The sequence below is a fragment of the Physeter macrocephalus genome, chromosome 20 (assembly GCF_002837175.3).
Source record: "Physeter macrocephalus isolate SW-GA chromosome 20, ASM283717v5, whole genome shotgun sequence".
NCBI classification, from domain to species: Eukaryota; Metazoa; Chordata; class Mammalia; order Artiodactyla; family Physeteridae; genus Physeter; species Physeter macrocephalus.
This window is the reverse complement of record NC_041233.1, coordinates 37,054,355-37,079,384: the sequence shown is the minus strand read 5'-3', so window position 1 is coordinate 37,079,384 and position 25,030 is coordinate 37,054,355. Positions and strand designations below refer to the sequence as shown.

General features: G+C 46.4%; 1 protein-coding gene across 2 annotated transcripts in view; it reads right to left on the bottom strand.

The window, feature by feature from the left end:
* The window catches only part of WDFY4 (WDFY family member 4), a 261,838-nt gene that overhangs the window by 227,186 nt on the left and 9,622 nt on the right, over positions 1-25,030 (bottom strand). For both annotated transcript variants that reach the window (XM_024121405.1, XM_024121406.2), the window contains exons 3-11: positions 24,603-24,715; positions 22,354-22,488; positions 20,547-20,736; positions 18,076-18,265; positions 16,981-17,138; positions 14,924-15,376; positions 13,695-13,799; positions 12,066-12,256; positions 4,600-5,180 (exon numbers count right to left, since the gene is read on the bottom strand). In XM_024121405.1, coding sequence (XP_023977173.1) covers positions 4,600-5,180; positions 12,066-12,256; positions 13,695-13,799; positions 14,924-15,376; positions 16,981-17,138; positions 18,076-18,265; positions 20,547-20,736; positions 22,354-22,488; positions 24,603-24,715 — 2,116 coding nt within the window. The remainder of the gene's footprint in view (positions 1-4,599; positions 5,181-12,065; positions 12,257-13,694; positions 13,800-14,923; positions 15,377-16,980; positions 17,139-18,075; positions 18,266-20,546; positions 20,737-22,353; positions 22,489-24,602; positions 24,716-25,030) is intronic.

The window sequence follows — 25,030 nt, the reverse complement described above, 5'->3', positions numbered from 1 at the left end:
AGGTGTCACACTCCCTAATTTCAAATTATACTACAAAGCTACAGTAATCAAAACATATATAAAGAACTCAAACAGGGACTTCCCTGTGGCACAGTGGTTAAGAATCCACCTGCCAATGAAGGGGCCACAAGTTTGATCCCTGGTCTGGGAAGATCCCACATGCCGCGGAGCAACTAAGCCCATGTGCCACAACTACTGAAGCCCACGCACCCAGAGCCCGTGCTCTGCAACAAGAGAAGCCACCACAATGAGAAGCCCACACACTGCAACGAGTAGCCCCCACTTGCCGCAACTAGAGAAAGCCTGCATGCAGCAACGAAGACCCAACGCAGCCAAAAATAAATTAATTAATTAAAAAAAAAGTCATACAACTCAACAACAACAACAAAAAAAATTTTCTAAATGGACAGAGATCTAAGTAGAGATTCCAAAAATGACACACAGGTAGCCAACAGGCACATGAAAAGATGTTCAACATTACTAATTATTAGGGAAATGCAAAGCAAAACCACAATAAGATATCACCTCATGCCTGTAGAATGACTATTATAAAAAAGACAGGCAACAACAAGTACTGGTGAGGGTGCAGAGAAAAGGAACCCTCATACACTGTTGGTGGGAATGTAAATAAACAGTATGGAGATTCCTCAAAAATTAATAATAGAACTACCATATGATCCAACTATTCCGCTTCTGGGTATTTACCCAAAGGTTATGAAAACACTAATTCAAAAAGATATATGCACCCCTATGTTCATTGCAACATTATTTACAATAGCCAAGATATGGAAACAATCTAAGTGCACACTAACAGATGAATGGATAAGAAGATGTCACACACACACATACACACACACAATGGAATACTACTCAGCCATAAAAAAATATGAAATCTTGACATTTGCAAAAATATGAATGGACCTTGAGGGTATTATGCTAAGTGAAATAAATCAGATGGAGAAAGATAAATACAGTATAATTTCACTCATATAGGGAATATAAAAATACAAAATAAATGAACAAACAGAACAAAACAAAAATAAACACATAGATAACAGAGAACGAATGGATTAGTGGTTACCAGAGAAGGAGGGATGGGGGACGGCAAAATGGGTAAGGAGAATCAACTGTATGGTGATGAATGGAAACAAGATTTTTGGTGGTGAGAACACTATGGTATACACAGAAGTCGAATTATAATGTTGTACACATGAAACATATAGTTATAAACCAATGTTACCTCAATTTAAAAAATGTGCAAAGACTCTAACAGACATTTGTCCAAAGAAGATACACAAATAACCAAAAGCACATGAAAAGCTTCTCAATATCATTAGCCTTCAAGGAAATGCAAATCAAAACCACAATAAGATACCACATCACCCCCACTAGGAGGGCTATAATCAAAAAGATAATAACAAGTGTTGGCAAGAAGGTATTCGAACTGAAACCTTCATACACTGCTAGTGAGAATGTAAAATGGTGCAGTCACTCTGCATAATGATTTGGTAGTTCCTCAAAATGTTAAACATAGAATTACCATATGATTTAGCAGTTCCACTCCTAGGTATCTAGCCAAGAGATATGTAAACATGTATCTACACAAAAACTTGTACATGAATGTTCACAGCAGCACTATTCATAATAACTCCAAAGTGAAAACAACCCAAATATCCATCAGCTGATAAACATATAAGTAAATTGTGGTATACACACTGGAAAATTATTTGTCAGTAAAAAGAATGGGGCTTCCCTGGTGGCGCAGTGGTTGAGAGTCTGCCTGCCGATGCAGGGGACACGGGTTCGTGCCCTGGTCCGGGAACATCCCACATGCCGTGGAGCGGCTGGGCCCGTGAGCCATGGCCGCTGAGCCTGTGTGTCCGGAGCCTGTGCTCCGCAACGGGAGAGGCCACAAAAGTGAGAGGCCCGTGTACCACACACACAAAAAATAATAATAATAAAAAGAAAAAGAATGAAGTATTGATACATGCTACAACATGGATGAACCTTGAAAACATTATGCTAAATTAAAGAATCCAGAAACAAAAAAAAATCACATATTGTATGATTCTATTTATATGATATATCCAGAATAGGCAAGTCCCTAAATACAGAAAGTAAATTAGTGGTTGCCTGAGACTGGAGGTAGGGGCAGGGGAAATGGAAAATAATGGCTAATGGGTATGGAGTTTCTTTTGGTGTGATAAAAATGTTCTAATCAATTGTGGTAATGATTGTATATTTCTGTGAATATACCAAAAAAATTATTGTACTTTTTTTTTTTTTTTCCGGTACACGGGTCTCCCCCTGTTGTGGCCTCTCCCATTGCAGAGCACAGGCTCTGGACACGCAGGCTCAGCAGCCATGGCTCATGGGCCTAGCTGTTCCGCGGCATGTGGGATCTTCCCCAACTGGGGCACGAACCCGTGTCCCCTGCATCAGCAGGCAGACTCTCAACCACTGCACCACCAGGGAAGCCCTATTGTACATTTTAAATGGGTGAATTTTATGGTGTGCGAATTATGTCAAAATAAAGCTGTTTTTTAAAAAGGTAAAAAGAAAAAAAAAAGAATAAATCTTCTCTCAAGAGTCAGGCTCCTGAGATTTTACTGGCAAGTTCTATCACATAGCTAAGGAATAGAAATAGTAGGACTTCCCTGATGGCACAGTGATTAAGAATCCACCTGCCAATGCAGGGGACACAGGTTCGAGCCTGGTCCGGGAAGATCCCGCATGCCACGGAGCAACTAAGCCCGTGTGCCGCAACTACTGAGCCCGCAAGCCACAACTACTGAAGCTCACATGCCTAGAGCCTGTGCTCCGCAATAAGAGAAGCCACTGCAATGAGAAGCCTGCGCACCACAACAAAGAGTAGCCCCGCTCCCCACAACTAGAGAAAGCAACGAAGACCCAAAGCAGCTAATTAATTAATTAATTTTTAAAAGAAAGGAACAGAAATAGTAATCTTTCCATAAACTCTTTCAGAGAATATAAGAGGGAACACTGCCCAATTTATGAGGCTAACACAAATTTCATAGTAAAAATAGTCAAGAAAGGAGTGTGAAAGGCTGAACTTTCTCAAGAACAAAAATTCTTTTCAAAAATTAGCAAATCAAATCTAGCAATAATTATATCAGCAAATTGTGAAGGAATGCAAGGTGAGAAAACTAATTGATTTACCAGATTAACCAATGTAACAGGAACAATCATATGATTATTGCGGTAGCTGGAGAATTGACATCCATCCCCCTCACCACCAACCCCCTACACGTCTGGCCAAAGGGGGCTCTCTTGGAGAAACACGTGCAATCTCTTTCAGAAGAGTGTCCTGTGGTGTTAAAGGCAAGATGACCTGGAGAGGTGGCAGGCAGGATAGTTTACTGAAATATTAATTTGTGTTTTGTCACTGCTGCTTCAGAGGAATGAAAAAAAGACACCAACTATTTTGTTGCCTTGTTCTTTTGTTTTTCCTCTCTCGCTCCAAGGGGGTGGGGGGTTCTTTGTTTTCCCCTGCTTTAGTGGAATTCTGTGCTACAGGGATAAAAGCAAAAGGTTGTTTAGGAGATGAGCCTGCAGAAGTAAGAGAAATTGTCCTTGTTAGGGGAAATGGAAGCAGCAAGAAAGAACAGGAAGAGTCCCATGATTGGAAAGGATGCTGTTGTTTGCGTCTCACAAGTCAAGGACCTCACCCACACCCTGGCAGTGCCCTGGAGCGGGGGAGATAAGACCTACGAAGGCAAAGGCCGCCAGGCATACCAGGGAGGCTGGGCCCAGGCATCAAAGCTCCCAGGAGCAGCAAAGATGCCAAAGAAGAAAGTGAGCCTATGGGCAGCAGAGCTCTGCCCTGTTTCCAAGATAGGGTAAGCTTCCCTGGTTCTCCTGCGACCCGACAGCATCCCCCAGCCCTGTATTGAGTTGGATTGGTTTTCTGCCAGCTCTCAGGGTGGGGGTGGGTGATGGGGAGAGGGGCTTGAAAACAAAGTTAACTTGATTTAAAGAAAAGACAGTCCTGCTGTCAACAGCAAAGCCCACTGGGGTCCCTAGGAAAAACAAGATGGAATCTAGGTGATAAAATAAGGTCTCACCTCTTCTTCTGTGCTTAGTCTAGTTTCACTTGCTCATAAGGTACTGTACAGAGAGGCCCCGCACCAGGAACCTCAGACCGGAGTTTTGGCTGCACGGCACACTGCAGCCTGTGGATTGTGCGCAGAAGCGCTGCACACGATACTCAATTCAAGATGGCGGCGGTGAGCTGTGTGCAGAGACACTGCACCCGGCACTGCGATCTCCGCCCCCTCCCCTCCACTCTAGATCCCTAAACGGCAGCCCCACCCCTGGCCTGTCAGGAGAGCAAGTGAGCTGGCACCTCTCCATTCAACGATAAAAGAAGAAAGCTTTCCTTTGCTTCTGAATCCAACTCCGTCTCATTCTATTGGCTGGAACAACGACGGGCGGGGACACCTACTCTGAAGAATAAGTAACAATGGGACGTTTCCTCACACCCAGTTTGTACTACGCATGCGCGGGGTGTTTTGCGTAGGACTCGGGAGACAGAGATACACTGATGACAGATTAGAGAAGCAGGCAGCAAAGCTCTACCTGTCCTCAAGGTCTGGCCACTGCTTGAAGTTTCCCTGGGGGTCACTGCCGGCTTCTCCCTTCTGAGCGTCCACAACCGCCTCCTGCCTCGCCCTCGGGGAGTCCTTCAGGTCCTTGCACAGGTGGAGGGTGCCTCGGGCCATGCTGTCCAGGAAGCTGAGGATCTGGAGGCAGCTCTGTATCTTGGGTGGGAGTGGGCTGGCAGAGGAAAAAGCCGCACTCATCAAATCGGCAAATGGCCTGGCCTTTGTGTCCTCCCAGGAGTGCGGAGGAGCGCCCTCTTCCTCCAGGGCCCCGAAACAGCCCAGCAAGCAGAGGTCCTCTGCCAGCTTCTCAAACAGCCCGGTCCTCCTAAAGAAGTCGCTGTTGACGGGGTCCAGGTACAGTGCTGCAGACACAGCACAGAGGGTGTGCAGGACTAGGTCCAGGGTATGGCTGGGGGACACTGTCCCCCAGGTCTGCAGTGGGGGCTCCCGGAGAGACCCCTCCAGGTCAGAGAGCAGGGACAGCAGCCCATTGAACCCACTGGAGACTCTGAAAGCAGCACGGCCTTTGGGGGTCTCCAGGATCCGGAGCAGAGACTGAAACCAATGAGATACAAGTGAGTGAGATGGAGGAGGCAGATCTTTAACGCTGAGCTCCCACCCATTCCTGCCAAAGCGTTCCGGGTGCTCTTCTGTGCTCCACTCCGTAGGAACAGCGAGCTAACGATGCGCGACTCTGAAACACTGGGAGGTCAGTACCATTCCTCTTACTTTTAGTTTGGGGTTGTGCCTCAGTGTCTTCATTTAAATGGCTGCTCTTAAAGGCTATGCTGCTTTATAGGGTTGACTTACAGTCCTGTATCTTGACTTAAATGCATCTCCCTCCACAAAGCTTTCCCTGACCCTTAGCTTGTTCTCATCCCAGGCTGAGTGCTCACACCTCTAAATCCCCAATCAAGACTCTCACCACACTGTATTGAAGCAACTTGAAAATTGTCTCAGCCTTCCCCTGCATTGAAGCCCCATGATATCAGGCTTGCTCACTGCTGTGGAACATAGCACCTACTTAATAAATATTTGCTAAACTTATGGAATGAACCATTTCCTGTATTGCAAAAGGAGACTCAGTGAAATCTATATAAAGCAACTTATTACTATTTACCTCCCTCTCTGTGCAAGCACAGATACTTCTAATAAATGAAAGATAGTCAAACAAATCTACTTAAAACCTGGTGTGAAAATATGAGGAAATTAAGGTGGAGAAGAGAAATCTTGATGGAAGGAAACATATAGATATAGCATATAATATAGACCGTGTGTGGAGTTTAGGCTATTACAACACACATATGCAACCTACCTTCTCCAGATTGCTGAGATTTTTACTGGACAGCCAAACTTTTAATTCCTTCTAAAATCAAATATTTACTAAGCACTTCCAATGTACTATTCATTGAGCCCTGTGCATGATATACACTAGGTATTAAAAAAATGTTTCAGGGGCTTCCCTGGTGGCGCAGTGGTTGGGAGTCCGCCTGCCTATGCAGGGGATACGGGTTCGTGCCCCGGTCCGGGAGGATACTGCGTGCCGCGGAGCGGCTGGGCCCGTGAGCCGTGGCCGCTGAGCCTGCGCGTCCGGAGCCCGTGCTCCGCAACGGGAGAGGCCACAACAGTGAGAGGCCCGCGTACAGCAGAAAGAAAGAAGGACTACATTTAAGAAGTTCTCATTCTGTGCTAAAGTTTCACACCTAAAAGTGAAGAATGCATGGATGATTTTAGATAAATATCAAAAGCCTCTAACTTTTGGTATTTAGTTATTTACTATTCATGAAAATTGCATGGGACTGCATCGAAGACCCAGGCTTCTTAGGCATGTTTCCCAGAGAATGGCCAGTCCCTGTAGTTTTGCTCTGGAGGAAGATTTGAATTGTTTTGTCCTTTCAAATGTTTAGTGTTCAGTGACACAAGAAAGAGGATTGTTCCGGCAGGCACAACTTAAAGTCAATTTCAGGATGCTTGAAACAAGTTTCAAAGAGAAAAAATAAAAAGAAATTCCCAATTTGAGAGAGAGGAGGTGATGCTGTGTCTTAAATGCATGGTTTAGGGTGACAGTCTATAGCATAATGTATGAAAGTCCATTGACAAAGAGAAAACTGGTGGGTCAGAAAAAAGGAGGGAAGGGATTAGATTTTTAAATTCTCATATAGAGAAAGTCAAATAGAAATTCAGTAAAGTTACAGGTAGCTTTTGAAATATGAAGTCATGCACTTTGCGGGGCAAAGGTAATTTTCCAGCTCTATCTCTAAAATGCTGGTAACCCTAACCTAACACTAGAGTTTATCTGAAACAATATAATGTGTACCCCTAACATCCAAATTCTGTTATCTAATATTATATTCTGCTACATGAAGCCTGAGCTGCTTGGCAGGCAGTCAACCCAAGCTTGGGGTAGGAAAGCACAAAATGAGCCAGGACTAAGTAAATGTATACAGGCAAGGACTCTTTCAAAGATGGAGAGAAATGATGACCAAGGAGCTGCTTAAAGTGCTCCCACGGTCCCATCAATGACATTTCAAGAAATTAAAAACAAAGATTGTAGAAACTAGGAGAATCTATAAAAGGCCAAAGGCCACGATTATGTTCAAAATGGACAAATTATCATATAGAGTCATGTAGAAAGATTCATCCTTACCAATGTGGGTCAGTTGATCTTTTCCCAGTTATAGGAGAAGAAAATGCATGACTTATGGTGGTTAGATCAAAGGCTACTCACCACAGCTCAGGGGGTGACTGTGGGGAAATTGAATTGTCATTTTGTTCTTTAAAAGAAACAGCATCAGGGCCACACATTAACGGGGGATCAAATGAGAGTGGTGGGTTAGACTTCAGGGAAATGGGCTTTCCAGTCTGCCTGAAAGCTAGAAGCAAAAATGAAACATTAAGGACCAGGCAGTGACAACTGCTTTCTCCTCCTGGGTGAGGATATGACCTAACTACTTCTGAATTTGGCTCAAAACCCAGGAAAGTTTGACATTTGTAGGCAGGTCCTTAAAGAGAAGATTGTATATAGACTGTTAGAGCAGATTCTTCAGAATAGTGACATTTGGTGAATGTAAAACCTTATGGTTTAGCAACACACAGCTTTCTAGACTAGGCACGGCCTTTCTCTTTATAGACTGCATCACCACAGCTGCCTTCCCCAAACCCTACCCCCAACCCCAGGACACTGGGGCCAGTCCTCTGTGCCTGCCTTGTGTGAGCAACTCACTCTGCACAGAATATTATTTCTTTGATCAAGTTGGAAATGAACTCTAACCTTGAAGTGCATGTGGTGGTGGTAGTTTCTTCCTGCCAACTGATAATCCACACAAAAGGCTGAACATTAACATGTGGTACAGCATGCATTGCATTGTCTGTCTCAACCTGTCTCAATGTGACTCGTGCCATGGAAAATAAATAAATCACCGAGACATCAGGAAATCTTAAGTTGTTAAACTGTAAACTGTCTAGATTTATGTGAGTGCTTTCAATGGCTCCTAAAACTACTATGAGGTCGTTCAAGGCAAATGGAATGAATGGAGCTCTTCTGTTTATCACATGACATGTGACAAAACAAACACCAAAAAGAGAGAGTAATTAAAAAATAAAACTAATCAGATTACAAGCAATTGTCTAAGTCCTGGATGACCACTAAAACCCCCCTCTTTCCTTAAGAAACCATCTTCCAGTTGTCCAGGTTGACACCAGATATTGCTCAGAAGGTCTCCATCATTCAAAGAATGTTGAGAGCAGATATTTTAAAAAGAAAGCAAACCAATAATAGTCCTCCTTATGATCTGTATCTCTCAGAGGGTCTATCCTCTGTAATTCCTAGATGGCTCTTTTCTCCTCCTATTGGGAGGGGTGGAGAAAAAAAGGAATGGCTGACCTTAATTGTTGCTTTGTTTGATTTATTAAATTCAGAGTCATTATCTAAAATGGGGGTAATCTCATTAGAACTCAGACTGCTCTATTATTTGTTGAGATGGGGTTAATTTCATATTTGCAGAGTCATAAAGTAAAGAGCCCAAAATCCAATTACAAAGGCTTAATTTCATAGCAACTAAAGAGAAACATTTCTATCATAAAGGAAAATAAATACTGCACTACTTCGGGAAACGATTTGTCAGGAACTGGGGACCTGGGAGGAGGGTCTCCATTACTGTCATTCAACTTTGCATGATAATGCATCACCTAGGCTTGAGAGTCTATGGAAGGGAGTAAATTTAATCAGCTGAAGTCAAAGTAATCAGGCTAGGGTTGACACATTTCAAGAAAGGTCAGAGTTAAGCACATTTTCTCCTCCTTAACTCAGTTACCATGTCATCCTCTCTGAGTTAGTATTCCTCAAGCTTGAATCTATAAAATGGATGTCTGCTGCAAAGCGCTAACTACGTTAGGACTAACAGGATTTATTTCACATTCTATTATTTGTTATTCCTCATAATTTTCCATGTGTCATGCTGGAAGACCGGTGAGGTAATGCGATTAGGCTCAGAGTTGAACAGCTAAATGTATATTAGCAAATCAATCTGAATTTGTGCATAACCCAATCACGGTCCCACTGGCCATGGAGAGGAAATTCATTTGCTTACATTATTCTTTAACTCGATTATCATTTGCCAGAATTAGGTGGTGAAGTCACATGTGCCTCTGTATTGGTATGGAAGCACCACAGGATTTTGGAAGCAACTGCCTTAAGTCACATGTTTCTGGAGGATTTTTCTCCTCCAGAGCAGCTGGCTGATTCTCAGGGAAGGGAAATGAGGGTGGCACCATGATGTGAATACACTTCAGAGATGACAAACCTTTATTGGGTGGTGGGGAAGGGAGTCCTGCCTTTGAGGTCCCCACCCTCCATCACTTTCACCTCATCCTACATCTGACCCACTTTGCAGGCACAGTGCGTTGGGCAGAGTCCACTGTCAACTACCAAAAAAGAAAATCTAGCCAGAAAGAACTAATTTTACATCTTTGTTTACCAAGGGGTTCCCAAAGTGATGTAGAACAAAGGCAGATCCCACATCAGATTCCAGCAAACATTGGCTAGTTGCTCACACGACTCAGTGGTGGGCAAGGCTGGAACAGGCTCTGGGGCCCAATCCTTCCTCACCACCCACAGGAGCTGCAACGTGTTATCACCCTAGTCCTGGAAGAACAGTGGCGGCTCTGGGCACCCTCCCAACTGCCCAGCAGTGACTTGGTACCAAGGGAGAAGACAGCACATTGAGTGCGGGGTATGGCTCTGTTAAATAAGCTTACACAGTGTTCATCCCTGATGTGCTCTGTTGATAGTGTGATTCTGAAATGATATTGAATCTGTAAAACACCATAATGGCTTTACATTGCTAATTCTAGAAATTCAGTCCTATTACCCAAGGGCTGACACTCCAATAAGGTGCTTCTGGGCTATAGAGTAAACAAGATGAACTTTCCAGGAGCAAAGCAGAGAGCTTTTCTATAATGGACACAAAAACACTTGTGCTCTCCAAAACTTTTCTCTCCATGAATGTTTGACTTTCAATATGAAAATGTCAGAAATAGATAGGGCTTCCAACTATTCACCCAATAGAAAACCAAAGTCCTAACTGCCTTGCTCTCTGCCTTCCCTGTTCCTTATTAGAATAAGGCTCATGTGAATTAAGCTGAACACAGACATATGAGAAAAAATGCAACAAACAGCAAGATGAAGAGGAAAAATCACCAGATTTTAAATCACTAGTCTTAGATCCAAACTCAACTTCACCATTCAGTATTAGAATCTCTCGGGGCCTATCTCTGCCCAATATTAAGATAGGACCACATGAAGCTAAGGTGCTTTCCAGCTGTAAACTGTCATTAATTCTTGATATCTCTCTCCCTTACTCTCCCCTTTACATGCTTCCTTCAATCCTGTTACTTCACATAATCATGGGACTTCAGTGTCTTTCAAAAGACCTTTAACTTTCCTTTTTTGTTTCATCACCTTCACTGATTTTTTGACCCTGTGATTAAATCGCTGTTTTGGTTCTTGTCATCTGTGAAATACATGATAACTATGGTCATAATGCCACTTCTGGATGGGATTCTCATGACACATTGGCCATGCCGAACTCCACAGGATTAGGTCATGAGAAGACATGAATGCAGTTGCATCAGTGCCTGACATTGGCTCTGCTGAGAAATAAAGTAGGTAAAATAAACTGAATGCCATTCTCTAACTGGTAAAATCGTTTTGTACAGAGATAGTCATGGCTAAATAAGGTTGAGAGTTTAATTTTGGAAGTCAGAGCAACTTCGTATTGTATAAAATTCACCAGTGATCCAGAGTGGCATGATAATGAAACATGAGTGTGTATTGCATAGGGGGTTCTTTTGCACATAGACGTGACAGGTCCCCAAGTCAGTTCCTTGGGGGATGTTTGCATTTACATCTGCTCTTCTCTTAAACAGCATAAACAAAAGAAAGGGGATTTTTTTTTTTTTTTTAAGGCATAAGCCCGCAAAGACAAAAGAAATGGAAAAACAGGAACAGCAACAAAATTGTGAGAGCTGTAAGGCTGATGATGTTTATTATCATCTTTAACTGTTTTAAGATGACTTGATGATTATTAACAATATTACAAAAACAAAAATATATGCTTCTCTTTGTTGTCCAAAGGTGACAGCATAGTTTTACTTCTCCCTTTGTAACCACTGTTCCTGTGCCTTTGACTGCCTTTTTGCTTCCTCTTCCCAGTTCAGATGTTCCCTCCTCTGTGAGCCTTCCTCAAACATGTAAGGCAGCATTGGTCTCTCCTACTTCTCTGTTCCCATGGCAGCCTGCCTTCAGCTTCTGGGGCATTACCACGCTGCATCACCATGATTGCTTACTTAATATTAGCCCTAGTCTACGAGCTACCAGTTGGCAAGGGCGGAACCTCATACAGCTGTGTGTCCCGAGCACTCTGCATCAGACCTGGTAACTGGTAGATGCTCACTAAATGCTGGGCAAGTAAACAAGGCTGCTGCTTGGCCACCACCAATTTGGGCTCCACTTCCATAGTTTACAGTGTGGCTGGGAAGTAGCTGCCAAACTAGGGACTACATTTCCTGGCATGTCTTGCATCCAGATGAGTCCTGCCCAGAGAAACTTGGACAGAAGTTAACATGCACCAGTTTTAGGCCTGAAAAAGAATGTGTGCCATTTTCTCTGCTCTCCCTTCCTTTCTCTGATGGCTGGATTAGATGCCCAGGTGACTGCTGTCCCTCAATGACACTCCTCCCAATCACTGATTGGACGGTACGTAAGAAAGAAACCTCTAATGTGCCAGGATATTGAGGATGGGGGATTTATTTGTTACAGCAGCCAGTAGTACTCTACCTGTATGATACAGTGACCAACTAAATGAATGAATGCATGGGCAAATGCCGATCACCTGCTTTCTGTCCATGGGAAACCCATCACAAAGGAGGACTTGACATCACCTTCAGGAGATCCAGTTTCAGCTGCAGTTCCCCTTGAGTGGACGAGCACAAAGCGCCCACAATGATGCTCATGTACTCCTCAGCGTTGATGACTGAGAGCTGCTCCAAGATGCTGAGTGAGGCTCCCCGGTAGCACTCATCGTCCAGGAAGATCTTGATGAAGGGCACCATGCCGTGGTCTTTCAGGACAACTGGGGACCAGACAGAGAGTATGAGGCTAGAGCGATGGGGGCCTTGGCACCTTAGCTTCAATTACAAGGAAAGCTTTTCCTTACAATTTTCAAGTTTGTTTGGCTACATGTGTATGTGTTTTTTCCACCCATTAGACATTTTTTTTTCAAAATCCATACCTGCTGTTAAAATAAGAAGAGGAAGAGAGAAACTATGGAGCTGAGAATTAAAAAGAAAAACTGCTTTCTTCTCCAGTGAGAATTCTGTTTTTGAAAAAAAATTTCCCCCTTTTCTGTTTTTAGAGACGTAAGTAATACAGACTTTAATTGGATATACTTCTGGCATTTATTTCCACATAATCCCCCAATCCAGGGCCAATGGCAATTCTCTCTTATCTCTGCCCAAATTCTTATTGAAAGCAAACCAAAATTTAAGAGCATGTTTAACTCGTAGCTAGTTTCTTGTGGCAAGGTGGGCAGCAGGCAGGATTTAAGAAATTTGGCTAATGGTATGTTTTTGTTTAAAAGTAATCCCAAAAATTTCTTCTCCAGGATTGATCTTTGAAGTAATCACATGTAGAATAAGAACTAGGAAGTAACTGGATCGTTCAAATGGTATGACATGGATTTGAGCTGGTCAACTCCATAAGGCAGGATTTCCCCAATTATGGGCCAGGTACCCCTTACATGGAAATCACCTTGGAAGCCTATTTACAAGTAGATTACTAGGCTCTACCTTGACCTGATAATTAGATCTCTGGGAGGGAGCTTAGGAATATGCACCTCCCTATTAACCAGAACCTCCAGGGAATCTCTTATACTCTAACATTAGAGATGTTCTACCATAATGAAATAATCATTCACATTTGGTATAGTTGACCTGTGAGGGCCTCAGATAAAGATGCACCAAATCACCAAACCCACTGATGTCACTTTGCTGATGCATCTGCTTCACAGTATAATATACATGCATTTATATTTTAGGCACATATTTTTTAAGCATGAGAGCCACATGATCTTAGGAAGCTAAACTTTTTTGAATGTATGAAGCTACTAAATCCATCATGGGCTGAAAGCACATCAAATTATGTCTCTTAAAAATGATGAGCTTTCTTTGCCTGTATTTTACAATTTGAAACTTTTTAAAAAAGTACCTATAGTCAATGCAGCAGTATATTAAAAGATTTTACTTGAGGGAGATGGGGTTTCTGTGGTCTCATAAATTTAAGATAACTCTTTGATTCCCAACCTTATTAAGCAACCTAAACAGTAAAAATTGTCAACTGATGTGTCTACCAATTTACTGTTGATCACTGAACATCAACCAGTGAATGGACATCAGCCACAGCGATAGTGTTGGTTATTCCTTGGATATAGCCTTTGAACAATAACATAAATCACCAGGAAATAGTTAACGTTTTCCCAACCAGTGACAAGGTGAATTTGATACCATCCTTACCTGCATTCCGAACTGATCCTTTCAGAAGCGTGACCACAGTTCTCAGCATCACACAAGTCAGTTCTCTTTCTAAATCCTGAACTCCAGGATTGGACTCTTTGTTTCCTGCCATATTTAAGAAGCAATGAAGAAACATTTTTTTTTTTTTTTTTTGGCAGTACGCGGGCCTCTCACTGCTGTGGCCCCTCCCGCTGCGGAGCACAGGCTCCGGAGGCGCAGGCTCAGCGGCCATGGCTCACGGGCCCAGCCGCTCCGCGGCATGTGGGATCCTCCCAGACCGGGGCACAAACCCGTATCCCCTGCATCGGCAGGTGGACCCTCAACCACTGCGCCACCAGGGAAGCCCAAGAAACATTTTTAAGTACATGTGATATGGCCCCAAATCTCCAATTCCATTAGTTTCCTATCCTCTTAAAGAAAGACGAATATCATGCATCCATTATAAAGGAGTGTGCATCCCAATTTGTAAGATGTGACCCTACAACCCTTACATCAGAGGTTCTCCAACTTGAGTGCATCAAAATCCCCTGGAAGGCTTGTTGTAAAATCCAGGGTATGTACATGAGGCATGGTTAGGCAGGGAGATCCCAGGCCCGCGCTCCTGAGGCAGGATGAGGGAGTGCTGCCAAGGAGCCACGGGTGTACAGCCCAGCAGGGCATGCAAAAGTGTGGCCAAGGTTTAGAGGGGCAAGCTGGCCAGCAAGCCCCTGGTGACTGATCTCTGCTCCAGGTGGGAGGCCATTGGGCCCGACAGCACCATGTGAGCAAGGTGGCGGTATCCCAGCTGACCCCAGACATGTCCCGCACACCCTTCCATCCTGGACTTTCAAGCCTCTCTGAGCCTCCTTTCCCCTTTGCATTGCTGAAGACCTGTCCTTCTGCTGTTTCCCTACCTACTCACTCAGACAATATCTACTGCAGGAGGTATCTGAAAACTAAGAATTCATCAGGCCTGAGTTAGTCCCATGAGTCGGCTTCAAGTTACACCCATCCCTCCCACCTCTTCATGGGGAAGATCAGCCAAGTTATAGAAAATAGGGAGGCTGCCTGCGCTGTGAAGCCATGTAGCCCTGGAGTACCCTCTCTGAGTCTCAGGGCACCAGGTGACATGGGCACACTCACTTTCTCTGTTATGTTAATGGGTGGTGGGGCTGGCACACAGACCAGGCCCAGCTAACACTGGCCCCCACCCATTCCCCACTTCCCCTCCTAAAGCTCCTGGAAAGCACCTGACTTCCTCAGGATCTTGGCCTGCTTCCGTAGCTGGGCTAGCAGCAGGCCCAGGAGCCCCGAGTCCCGGAAGATGTCAGTGAAGAGCGGGTCCTCGCCGGCGATCCTGAGGACAGTTTGTAAGGCCATGAGGGTGACGAGCGGCTCTGGGCTCTCCTGGATCAGGCGCTGCACCTTCCGCAGGATCTCATGGGGCACGTAATGCAGCTCAAACACCAGGACCTCCAGCAGCTGGAAGAAGTGCATCTGCACCAGGGTCGGCTTCAGGGGCACGATCTCCACGAACTGCGAGATGGGCTGCAGGGTCCACTCCAGCAAGAAGAAGTTGCGGGCGTTCCAGGCCCACATGGTCCTGATGGATGACAGGACTTTTGTGCAGAGGACAGGGTCACTGGCTTTGTGGAAAACATTCTGCAGGACTTGGAAGGCCTGAAGATTCTTCACAGTCACTCCTGAAGATGCAAAAAAGAAATAATCCTGCAAATCATTTATCCTGCCTATGCCTAGAAATACATGCTTGCATTATCACGAGGAAATACCATTTAAAGTTTCTCTGTTTTCTAGCTCCTGTGGGTAAATGTCTATCAGAAGTCCAGAAAAGCCATATGCCCAGGATGTGAATAAGGCTAGAGTTGCATTGTCCAAGACGTGCTGGGTAATTAAGCATTTGAAATGTGGCCACTGTGAACTGAGGCGTGCCCTGAGTGTAAAAATACACATCAGATTTTCAAGATGTAGCACAAAGAAAAGAAGGCAAAAAAAAGTCATTAACAATTATTTGTACGATCACATTTTTTGATGGTAATATTTTGGATATATTGGGTTAAATAAAATATATCATTAAAAATAATTTAACCTGTTTCTTCTTAATTTTTAGAATTTTGCTGCTAGAACATTTAAAATTACGTAATGTGGCTCGCATTATATTTCCATCGGGCAGCACAGGACTGGAGGATTGGTTTCAATTAATTAAAATCAAATGATGTTAAAGATTACTAAGCAAAGTCAGTTTCATTTCTAGGCAAGCTGTTAAATAAAGACACCTTCCAAACCCACTCCCTCCTTTCTCTCCAGCCGGAAGGTTAAGTCTCATTCTCTCTTACCCAGGAGATACTTCCTCAGAGAACTCCCTGCCTCCAGCCCTCTGTGCTTCAGACACTCGAGATGTTTCTGAAACTCCTCTCTAATCCAGCCACTCCCCTGTGTGTCTGCTGGAGTCACATCCAGTGGCTTTTCCTAAACTGGTCTCACAGCTTTGCAGCCTCCACCCTCTGGTCTTCGCAGGTCTCTCTGCCCATCTCCCCAGATTCACCCAGATGTTTCTGGTCACCATTTCTTTCCCCAGGCTGTACCTTCTGTCTTTATATTTCTTCCCCCTCTTTTCTACCTGGATGACCCATCCTTTGCCTTGAAACTTCTCTTGAATGGGACCCTCTGTGCAGGGTTTCCTGACTGACCCAAGCAGAGCTAATTCTCTGTACTGGTGTCACCACTGTGCCTGTTTATCAGCCAGTTATTGAGTAGATTATGTCAAGGTTTGTGAGATGGTGTCTATAGAGAATTTGTAAGGAACAGACACCTGGTCTCTTCACGGTGGTACCCAGCATGGGGTGGAGTGGCTGCTGGACAGAAATTATCAGTACATGTTGATGGAGTTCATCAATGAATCAGTCAGTATCTTGTAGAGCTAAGGAGCCACTGACTCTGAGCCTGGATGGCTGTTTCAGCGCCATCAGTCCCTGTTAGATAAGCAGATGTCACCGAGTAAGTCACACCAGAGGTGGGGATGGAGATCACAGGCTCCCTCCATTATCTGAGAGAGTCTTTGCCTTTTTAAAGCAAACATTTCATCTCAGTCCCACCCAGGTCATCTGGAAAAATCTATGAAGGAGAGATTTTAAATCTCCCCAAAGGCATGACAGAATCAGCCCCTACCGTATCACTGACAGGTGCCACATGTTTGTTTCTGCACAGGGAATCAGGGAATGACCTGCATTGCCTTGTCAGGGCACAGTGCCAAGTGCTGTCAGGCACCCAGAGACACCCAATGACCCACCAGAAGCCTCGTGATGGAACTTGAAGCCTTCCAGCTGCGGGTAAGTGATGCTGTCAAACACCTTCAGCTCTGACCTGCCACAGGTTGTCAGCCACACCACCAGTCCAAGGAGCTCCTCTAGGTGGGGGTCCACTTCACTCTGGGTCAGCCCGTCATACCTGTGGGGACAGATGAGGCCAGCTCCCTGGACATCTTGGACGGAGCAGCCGGGTTTGCTTGTGGTGCTCCTCGCAGGGATACAGAGGCAATGGAAATCGCAGTGCTGGGCGAGACCCAAAAGGTCTCCACCGGTTCAGCACCAAAAGACACAGGGAGTGGATAAAAGTCACTCTGTTTGCAAGCCTCAGCCCTTGATCTAAGGACGTGCAATTAGAATAAAGAGAAACCTGTGAAGAGCCACAGCATCTGCTCACCGGAAGGCTGCTTTCCGTGGCCAGACCCCCCAAAAGTCATGAGCTTAGGGCACCAGCAGGGCAGGAGCACCCCCAAAATGGGAGATTTGATATTTCAGAACAGCAACAATACAGACATCATGGGAAATAATTGGACTTTATTAGACTTCCTCATGCTTATTTCAAGAGTGAGTATTGTTTTTGTTTCTAATCCTCCCAGGGACTCTGGAAGGCAGGGTAGAGCTATCCCACCCAAGGGGCAAATTTGCTGGGTATGGATCCATCAGCTTCTACCAGTCATTGGTAGAGGGCTGGTCCTGGAGTTGTTGATCTTTGGGCACTTCCAACCCCCAAGCATATAGGCAGAGCTGGTCACAGCCATCCCAGAAAGCCCTCCAACACAGGATGTGGATTCTGACAGGTGGCTGTTAAGCCAGCAGGATGCAGGTGGTACATGCCACCAAATGGACTTGGTAAAGCTATTGTTGTGATCACCCATTGGTTTCCTAAAGAAGTAGCTCCAAACCTGGCTGCACATTGATTTACTTTTGCAATAAAAGTCTCTCTGGCCATGCTCTATGGAGATTTGTATTTCAGAAGACATTCTGAGAAGCCCCAATATCTGTCTTTCTCCAAAGCACTGCAAATGATTGTGAGGACCTTGGCTTCCACTGTTTCTTCCCCACCAAACACAGCCACTTACCGAAGTAACACTTTGAGTAGCAGAGGGTAGCCCTCCCCATTCTCAAACTCCAGGAACAGAGCAGAGGAGACGGGGTAGGAGTCCTTCACAAAGCCCAAGACGAGGCTCACTGCCTCGCTCACCTCGGGAGCAGGGAGAGTGTCTGCAAGCCTGGAGAGGTTCTGGAAGGAGATCTTGATGCAATCCATGGCTGCAGGAAGGAAACACACCCCTGCTGAATTCAAAGGCAATAGCTTTTCTTCAGTGGTCATTCCCTCCCCACCTGCCTTTAAACTGTATATCAAGATGTGAATGAGAATTCATTCAAAACACTATTCTGCTGGCTATTGGATCAAGAAGAAGCCTCCTCCATGAGAAGTGTCATCCTGAGAGCCACACTCTAGGGCCCAGATGGAGAGCAGGTGAAACAGGAAGTGGAAGGGAGCCTCTAAGCCCTCTGCCCTTAATTCCCAGCACACAGGACAGTCCAGGCCCATTAATAACAAGATGCAAGACACAAGACCTGAGTGTCACAGAAGACCTTAAGGAAGCAATGCTGAGCAGAAATTAGCTTGATGAAAAGTGTAGGGAAGGATATATGAACACGTGGGAAGATGAAGGGCAAAAGATGGTGTGTATCAGCTACTAAAGAATCCAGGGGGTTGGAGCCAGGAAGTGTGGTCCACAAGGGAGGGGCAGGAAGACAGGCCCCACTGGCATGTGGCCTGCTGTGGAACACACTGGTTTCCCCAGAGCTGTGAGAAGCCAGGGAAAAAATGGAGTCAGCAGAGAGATGTCCCTGTGTTTGCATTTGGGTGGATCACTGTTTTTAGGGCTGTTTCATTGGGGGAAGCCTCTTCTGAGTGCCAGAAAAGCCACACCAGTGGATCAGGAAAAGTGTCTACCAGAATTTGAGATAAGGCATTCTCAGTCCCTCACCTGCGAGGCCAAGGACAAGTTCCAAACTCTGCATGCCAGGCAGGGCAGCACTGAGAGTTGTGGTCTTGGCAGGTAAACACCATGCTAGTCCTTACTTGCTGACCTTATCCTCAGCCTATACGCCCATGGAAACTACTCATTCCCCTATGGCACAGTGCTTTTGTGGCCAGCTCCTCACTGTGGTGGCACTTTTCTTTTCCAGCTGAGAATAATGACCACAGTGAGAGACCCCTGCCACCAAGGCAGGCAGCCTTTTCTCAGGGGTCTCTGACTCTAGGCTGTGAGGGGTGCCTGGGCTGCCGAGCACCTCAGGCCCAGCTCAGCCGTACACCATTACCACTGGGCCTTGGCTTCACTGGGAAATTTCAATCTTGAAACTGGGGATGAAGTTTTGTCCCAGGGCTCAATTACAGTAAGAGGGTGGGCTTGTACTTTCCCAGCTCTCACCAGCTGACACCGTCTATTATTGGAGGCCCCAGAAAGAAGACAGGTCACAGGGCAAGTGTTTGTGGACAAGCAGGTCACACGGGCAGGCTCAGACCCCCACCTCTCCCAAAAAGACCCCACACCTTAGAGTTAACTCAAGGGATAGACGGTTGTGCTTCTAAGAGGCATTTCAGCTGGTGGAGCTGAAAAATGGTGCATGGTGGGTGGAGAGGTCAGCTGAAGACTTCCGTCAAAACCTTCCCCTAGGAGTTAGCCTTGCAGAGCTTCCCTTCCTGCCCCACGATGGGCCAGCACCTGAAAAAAAGGCTAATACATTTTCCCAGGATTCCACAAGCCACAGTAGTGTCCGTGCTTCGCAGCATTACCTGGGTCCTCAGGAGACAGATGATGCTAAGGGAGGCCCCTGGGACTGGTAACGGAATTGATTCCCTCAGGGTATTGCCTTTGATCACACCCAAGTAATGATGCTGTGATGCTGACACCTATGGGGCAGCCACTGGGTGTCAGGCGCTATCTAAGCACTTCAAATATGCCAACTCATCAAAGCGTCACAACAATCCATTGAGATCAACGGGATTATTATCTCCATTTTACAGATGAAAAAACTGAAGCACCCAGGCAGTTAAGTGCCCAAGGTCACTCAGCTAGGAGGACAGAGCTGGAGCCCACACCCCAGGCCGTCTGGTTCCAGAATCTAAGTCCTTAACCCTTACACGTGCTGCCCAGAGCAGAACCTAAGGCACTGGAATCAGGCATCTCCAGGTTTAATATTCGATTCTCTTCTTCACTCGCTGGGGAGCCTTGGCAAATTCTTCTATCACTCAGTCTGTTTCCTCTGCTGGAAAATGGCATGCATGTGTGTAGTAAATGAGTTCCCCTTTCCCTCTCTCCTCCAGTAGAGCATCAAAATGAACAATAAAGACACTTTCATGAATGGACCCAAGCAATGTAGGGTCACCTACTAGGCATAGTTGGGCATCGGTGAAAATCCTGCTTGTTCATCTCTGTTTTGGTCCCTGGAATCTATACTGATGCTGCAAGGGCATCCCAAGGTCTTATTCTAGAAAGTGTGCCCACAGCCCAGCCCTGGTCTCCCAGGGTCATACCTTGCAGGTATTGGATGATGCTAAGGTTTTGGGCCTTGGAGATTGCCTTCAGCACACAGAAGGTGGGCTCCTTCCAAAAGGAGCAGGTGTGCTCCCGAAGACACGTCGTGGCAATCACGAGAGACTGGAGCTCGGTTCCAGAGAGAAGTCCCTCCAGACCCTGAGCCTCACCGCACATATTGAGCAACATCTGGAAAAAAAAGCCAAAGAGACTCTGGTTAGGAAGCCTCCTTCCTGTGATGAATTTGCTCCCTAATTCTCCATGTCTCAGCGGGAAGGATGGGGTTATATGTGGTCACCCTCTGCCCCAGAGCAGGGAGATTCAATGCCATTTCCTCAGAAGGGCCTCCATTTATACTCTTGTCCTCATTTCCCAGCACATCTCTCACTTTTCCATCAGAACACTTAAAAAATTGGACACTGATCATTTATTCGCACGATTGCTCTCCCCATTTAACTTCTCTATCTCTCTGTCATCTCTGTGAGAGACCGTGGGTCCGGCATAGTGACGAAGCCAAGAGGAGTTCTCTACATTTTATGGAATGAAATAAGGAAACCCTGAGGAACTCTGATGTGGTATCACTGTGGCTCACATTCTGTCCATACATGGAGAGGACCAGGAAGACAGGGCTGCACTAATTCCCTGCAGAGCACATAGAAGCCACACAGTAAAGACTTAAGTACCCAGTACTGTGTCCTGGTCACCACTTAAAATATGATTTATGTGTGGGCAAATGACACCTAAATTTCTAACAAATGCAGCTTATGGACAACCCACCGTAAGTGGAATCTGCCAGAACTCATGAGATGCCCTCTGGTAAAGATGATTCTGGCTTGAGAATTGGTCTAAAATGGAGGAGGATGTGGACGTGCATGTTCAATGGACAGCTGCGTTGGCAGTTCCCAAATGGTCCTAAGTACCTGCTCTGTGCGAGACCCTGGCCAAGGCACAAAGATGAGTAAGATACACAGTCCCCCCACCAGAGAGGCAGGAGGAGTTTTCTGGAGAGTGCAGCATCCCAAAAGCTGAGAAAGCAGAACTTGTCAGTAAGGGGGCAGGGGAGAGAGGTGAGAAGTGATGTTAAAAGTCACTGCTGGTCAGAGAAGATAGGAAAGATGGGTAATGACATGAGGACATAGCATGTGATGCTTAGTGGCCTGAGATGGCCTCTGAGAGGAGAGACGGAGGTGACCGCACAGAGTGGTTAAATGCCTTTCTGTGAGCAGACTCAGGAGCCAGATTCCCAGGGTTCCAATCCCAGCCCTGACCCACCACCTCTGTGACCCTGGACTCATGTTTACTCACCGTACCTTAGATCACAAAACCACACACATCCTGTGGTGGAAGAGAGGGCTCGGGGAGGTGACAGATGTGAGGTTATGGCATAAGGGTGGGTACATAGCAAGTACTTAGAAAATGTTGGCTACAGTTATGCAAGTGGGGCTTAGCATGTTTGTTCTCAGAGGTGCAGGGGCCAGAGACAGGAGGTTCCAGATGTCCGGGAGGGTCGGCAGGACCTTAGAACACAGACTGGAGGACAAGCAGCTGGTGTGGCCAAGTGGAGGAGGAGGAGCACACCATTCTGGGAGAGAACAAGGGCAATACAAGGATACAATGAGATGGAGAGAAACTCCATCTTCCAAATGCGTGGGATTCCCCAGAATTTGCAGAGCCTGGGGGAAAGGGGTGAGCTGGGCCCCCCAGGAGAATAGAGGAGCTTCAGAACTAGGGGGAGAGAGATGAAAGGAGGTTGGAGAAGCAGAGCTCGGTCTCGGCCCAGGGGAGTCCAGCCCTCCTCCCACTCACCTGCACAAACATCCTCTGAACTTGAACATCACTCTCAAAAAGCTCATCCTTTTCCAGAGGAAAGACAAAGAAGAGGTAAAGGCACTGGAGGAGCAGGGCTGGGAGCCCAGATTCAGCAACTCTGCCCAGCGTCTCCTGCAAGGGAAGAGCAGACGTGACCCAGGGCCGCAGAGCCAGGCAGAGCACGGCCCCAGACCCAGACCAGAGAGATCAGCCAGTGCGGCTGTTTTAGCCACGAAAGTGGGTAAGTCACTTCCTCTCTCTGGGCGACGCATTCTCAATTAAGAATGGAGGCAATCATAGGGCCCACTGGGATGGTTGTGAAGATTAAGTTTATATAAAGTGTGTATTATGTGCTCAATAAACATTATATCTTTTACACGATAGATAGATGATAGGAAGGAAGGAAAGGAGGGAGGGCAGGAGGGTGGGACTGGTGCAGAGAAGAAATCAAGGGCTTTCCTGGCAATCACACCTCTGATTTTGGTAGGTTTCCTCCTGATGAGGGAACTGGAAACTCAGTAGGGAAGAGGTGGTTGAGAACAAGTACAAGCAACTGAATTAAGGACGTGCTCAGGGCCCTTTCCATCCCTTTGTCCAGATTTAAGACCTCATCATGACCAAAACAGCCCTATAGGTGAGGACCAATAATCCAGAGAGCCACCGCGCAGCTAAACAGCCCCAGGGCTGCCAGACAGAGAGGAGACAGGGAGTTGGCAGAGAGGGACCAGCCTGAGTGGGAAGCTTCCCAGGGTCTTTCTTCACAGGCTGTGCCTGCAGCTGCACCAGGATTACTGTGGCCTTAGCTTCTACATGTGTGTGTGCACACATACATGACCGTGAGAGAGCACATGCATGGTTATTAAAAATTATATTGTCCATGCAATTTCCCACCCGACTGACTAATCTCACAGACATGGTGGGTAAATTAGAAAAGAGAAAAGAAGAATGTACAGCCTGGGCCAGCAGCAGGAGTGTAATGCAGGCCACTAGTCCCTAAAAGCTTCCACTGCAGGTAGTGTCTGCCCCCATATTGGACATGTGGCCCTGCATGACTGCACTCAGGGTGGCTCTCCCTGTCCTCCAAACTGCACTGCCTCCCCAGAAAGCCAACTGCTTACTCTCTCACTGCTTTGGGGGCAGACTCCTTGCAGCAGAAAATGAGGCTTTAGGTTACTTTATACTACTCAGACTGAAAACAGTCCTTCTCCAGGGGCTGAAAAGCCCCCACCCTGTGCTCCAGGCCACTGTCCCTGATGGTGGTCCAGACAGTTTACATGGAAGAAAAGTCAGATGGTCCTCCCGCCGGCGAACAACTGTTTGCTGTGCTCCTCTCTCACCTCCTGGCACTGTCTCCAAATGCCTATCTGATGCCTCTGTTCACCATTAGACAGAGGGCAGCCACCACCCCAGCCTGGTTCCCTGCTGTTCCTAGTCTGGGCACCAGGACGCTCAGAGTAGGCAGCCTCGCTAGATGGAGGAGTCTCTGGGCCTGCCCTGCACAGGGCCTCGGCCACTGCTGCTGACGGCCACAGCTCCCAGGGACTGCTTCTGCCTTAGAGGACACCAGCCATCGGCAAACCACTCAAGGTCCCTACTTCATGGTGGGAGGCCGTGACTGCAGCCAGGACGGGGCCTGGGTGGGAAGGGAAGGAGGAGCGGTCGCTTTCGTCTCTGGGGAGGCATGGGGCAGGTGCTTACAGGCCTTGCTCCTTTAGTCTGAATTTAGCAGGAGGTAGTAAAGAGCAGTGGCTCAGAGTCAGACAGGCTACAGCTACATATCACGGGCGAACCTGATTTCTTGTCACCAGTGCAGCATCACTGTAATCTGACTCGTAGGGTTTGGGGAGGATTAATTAGTACAATGCATGGGATGCACCCAGCCTCACCCTGACACACAGGAAATATAGTCCATACACATCAGTGATTGTTGATCTTCACACTAACCCTACAATGGAGGCTTTATTATCCCCAATTTTAGAATTAACAACACAACAGAGACGCAAAGAGGTCAAATTATTTGCTCAAGGTTACACACAGCTTGTCAACTGAAAAGGCAGGATGTGAATATGAATTTCAGACTCTGAAGTCCACGTTCTGTATCCGAGGGGAAGTAGGGAAGGAAAAACGATAAATCAGTTTCATGAAAATAAAGACACCCTTGAGATATGCCACTGCCCTGAGCTGGGACGTCCCTCTGTACACAGGTGAGAAGCACCCAGGCTGGGCCACTGGGGCCTAGAACTTACCGAATCTGTCCCCGTGAGCACGTACACTGACTTCAGGAGCAGGTAGCCATCCTGCTCTGCATCCGCGTCTCCCTTCCACCGCAGCAACTGCCCAGCTGCTACCCGCGCTTGCTCTGGCAAGAATGTGGGGGAGGGGAGAAAGGGTCACCAGCAGGGCAGTGTGGTGGCCTGGTCACCCAGCTTCACTCCACGTGGGCCCCTCTCTCCATGAGATGTGCCTTAGCGTCTTTCGGGAACTTCTGCCTCTTGCCCTCCCAACAATGACACCTGCATCTGTACCAAACATTTCACACTCTTCCACATGAATCTCCTTGGAGGATAAACTTTATCATACCACCCTCCTTGTTCAACAACCGTCAATGGCTCCCTATTGCTAAATAATAATAACAAGCTCCTCGGCAATTGGACTTGCCACAATCCAGTGTCTT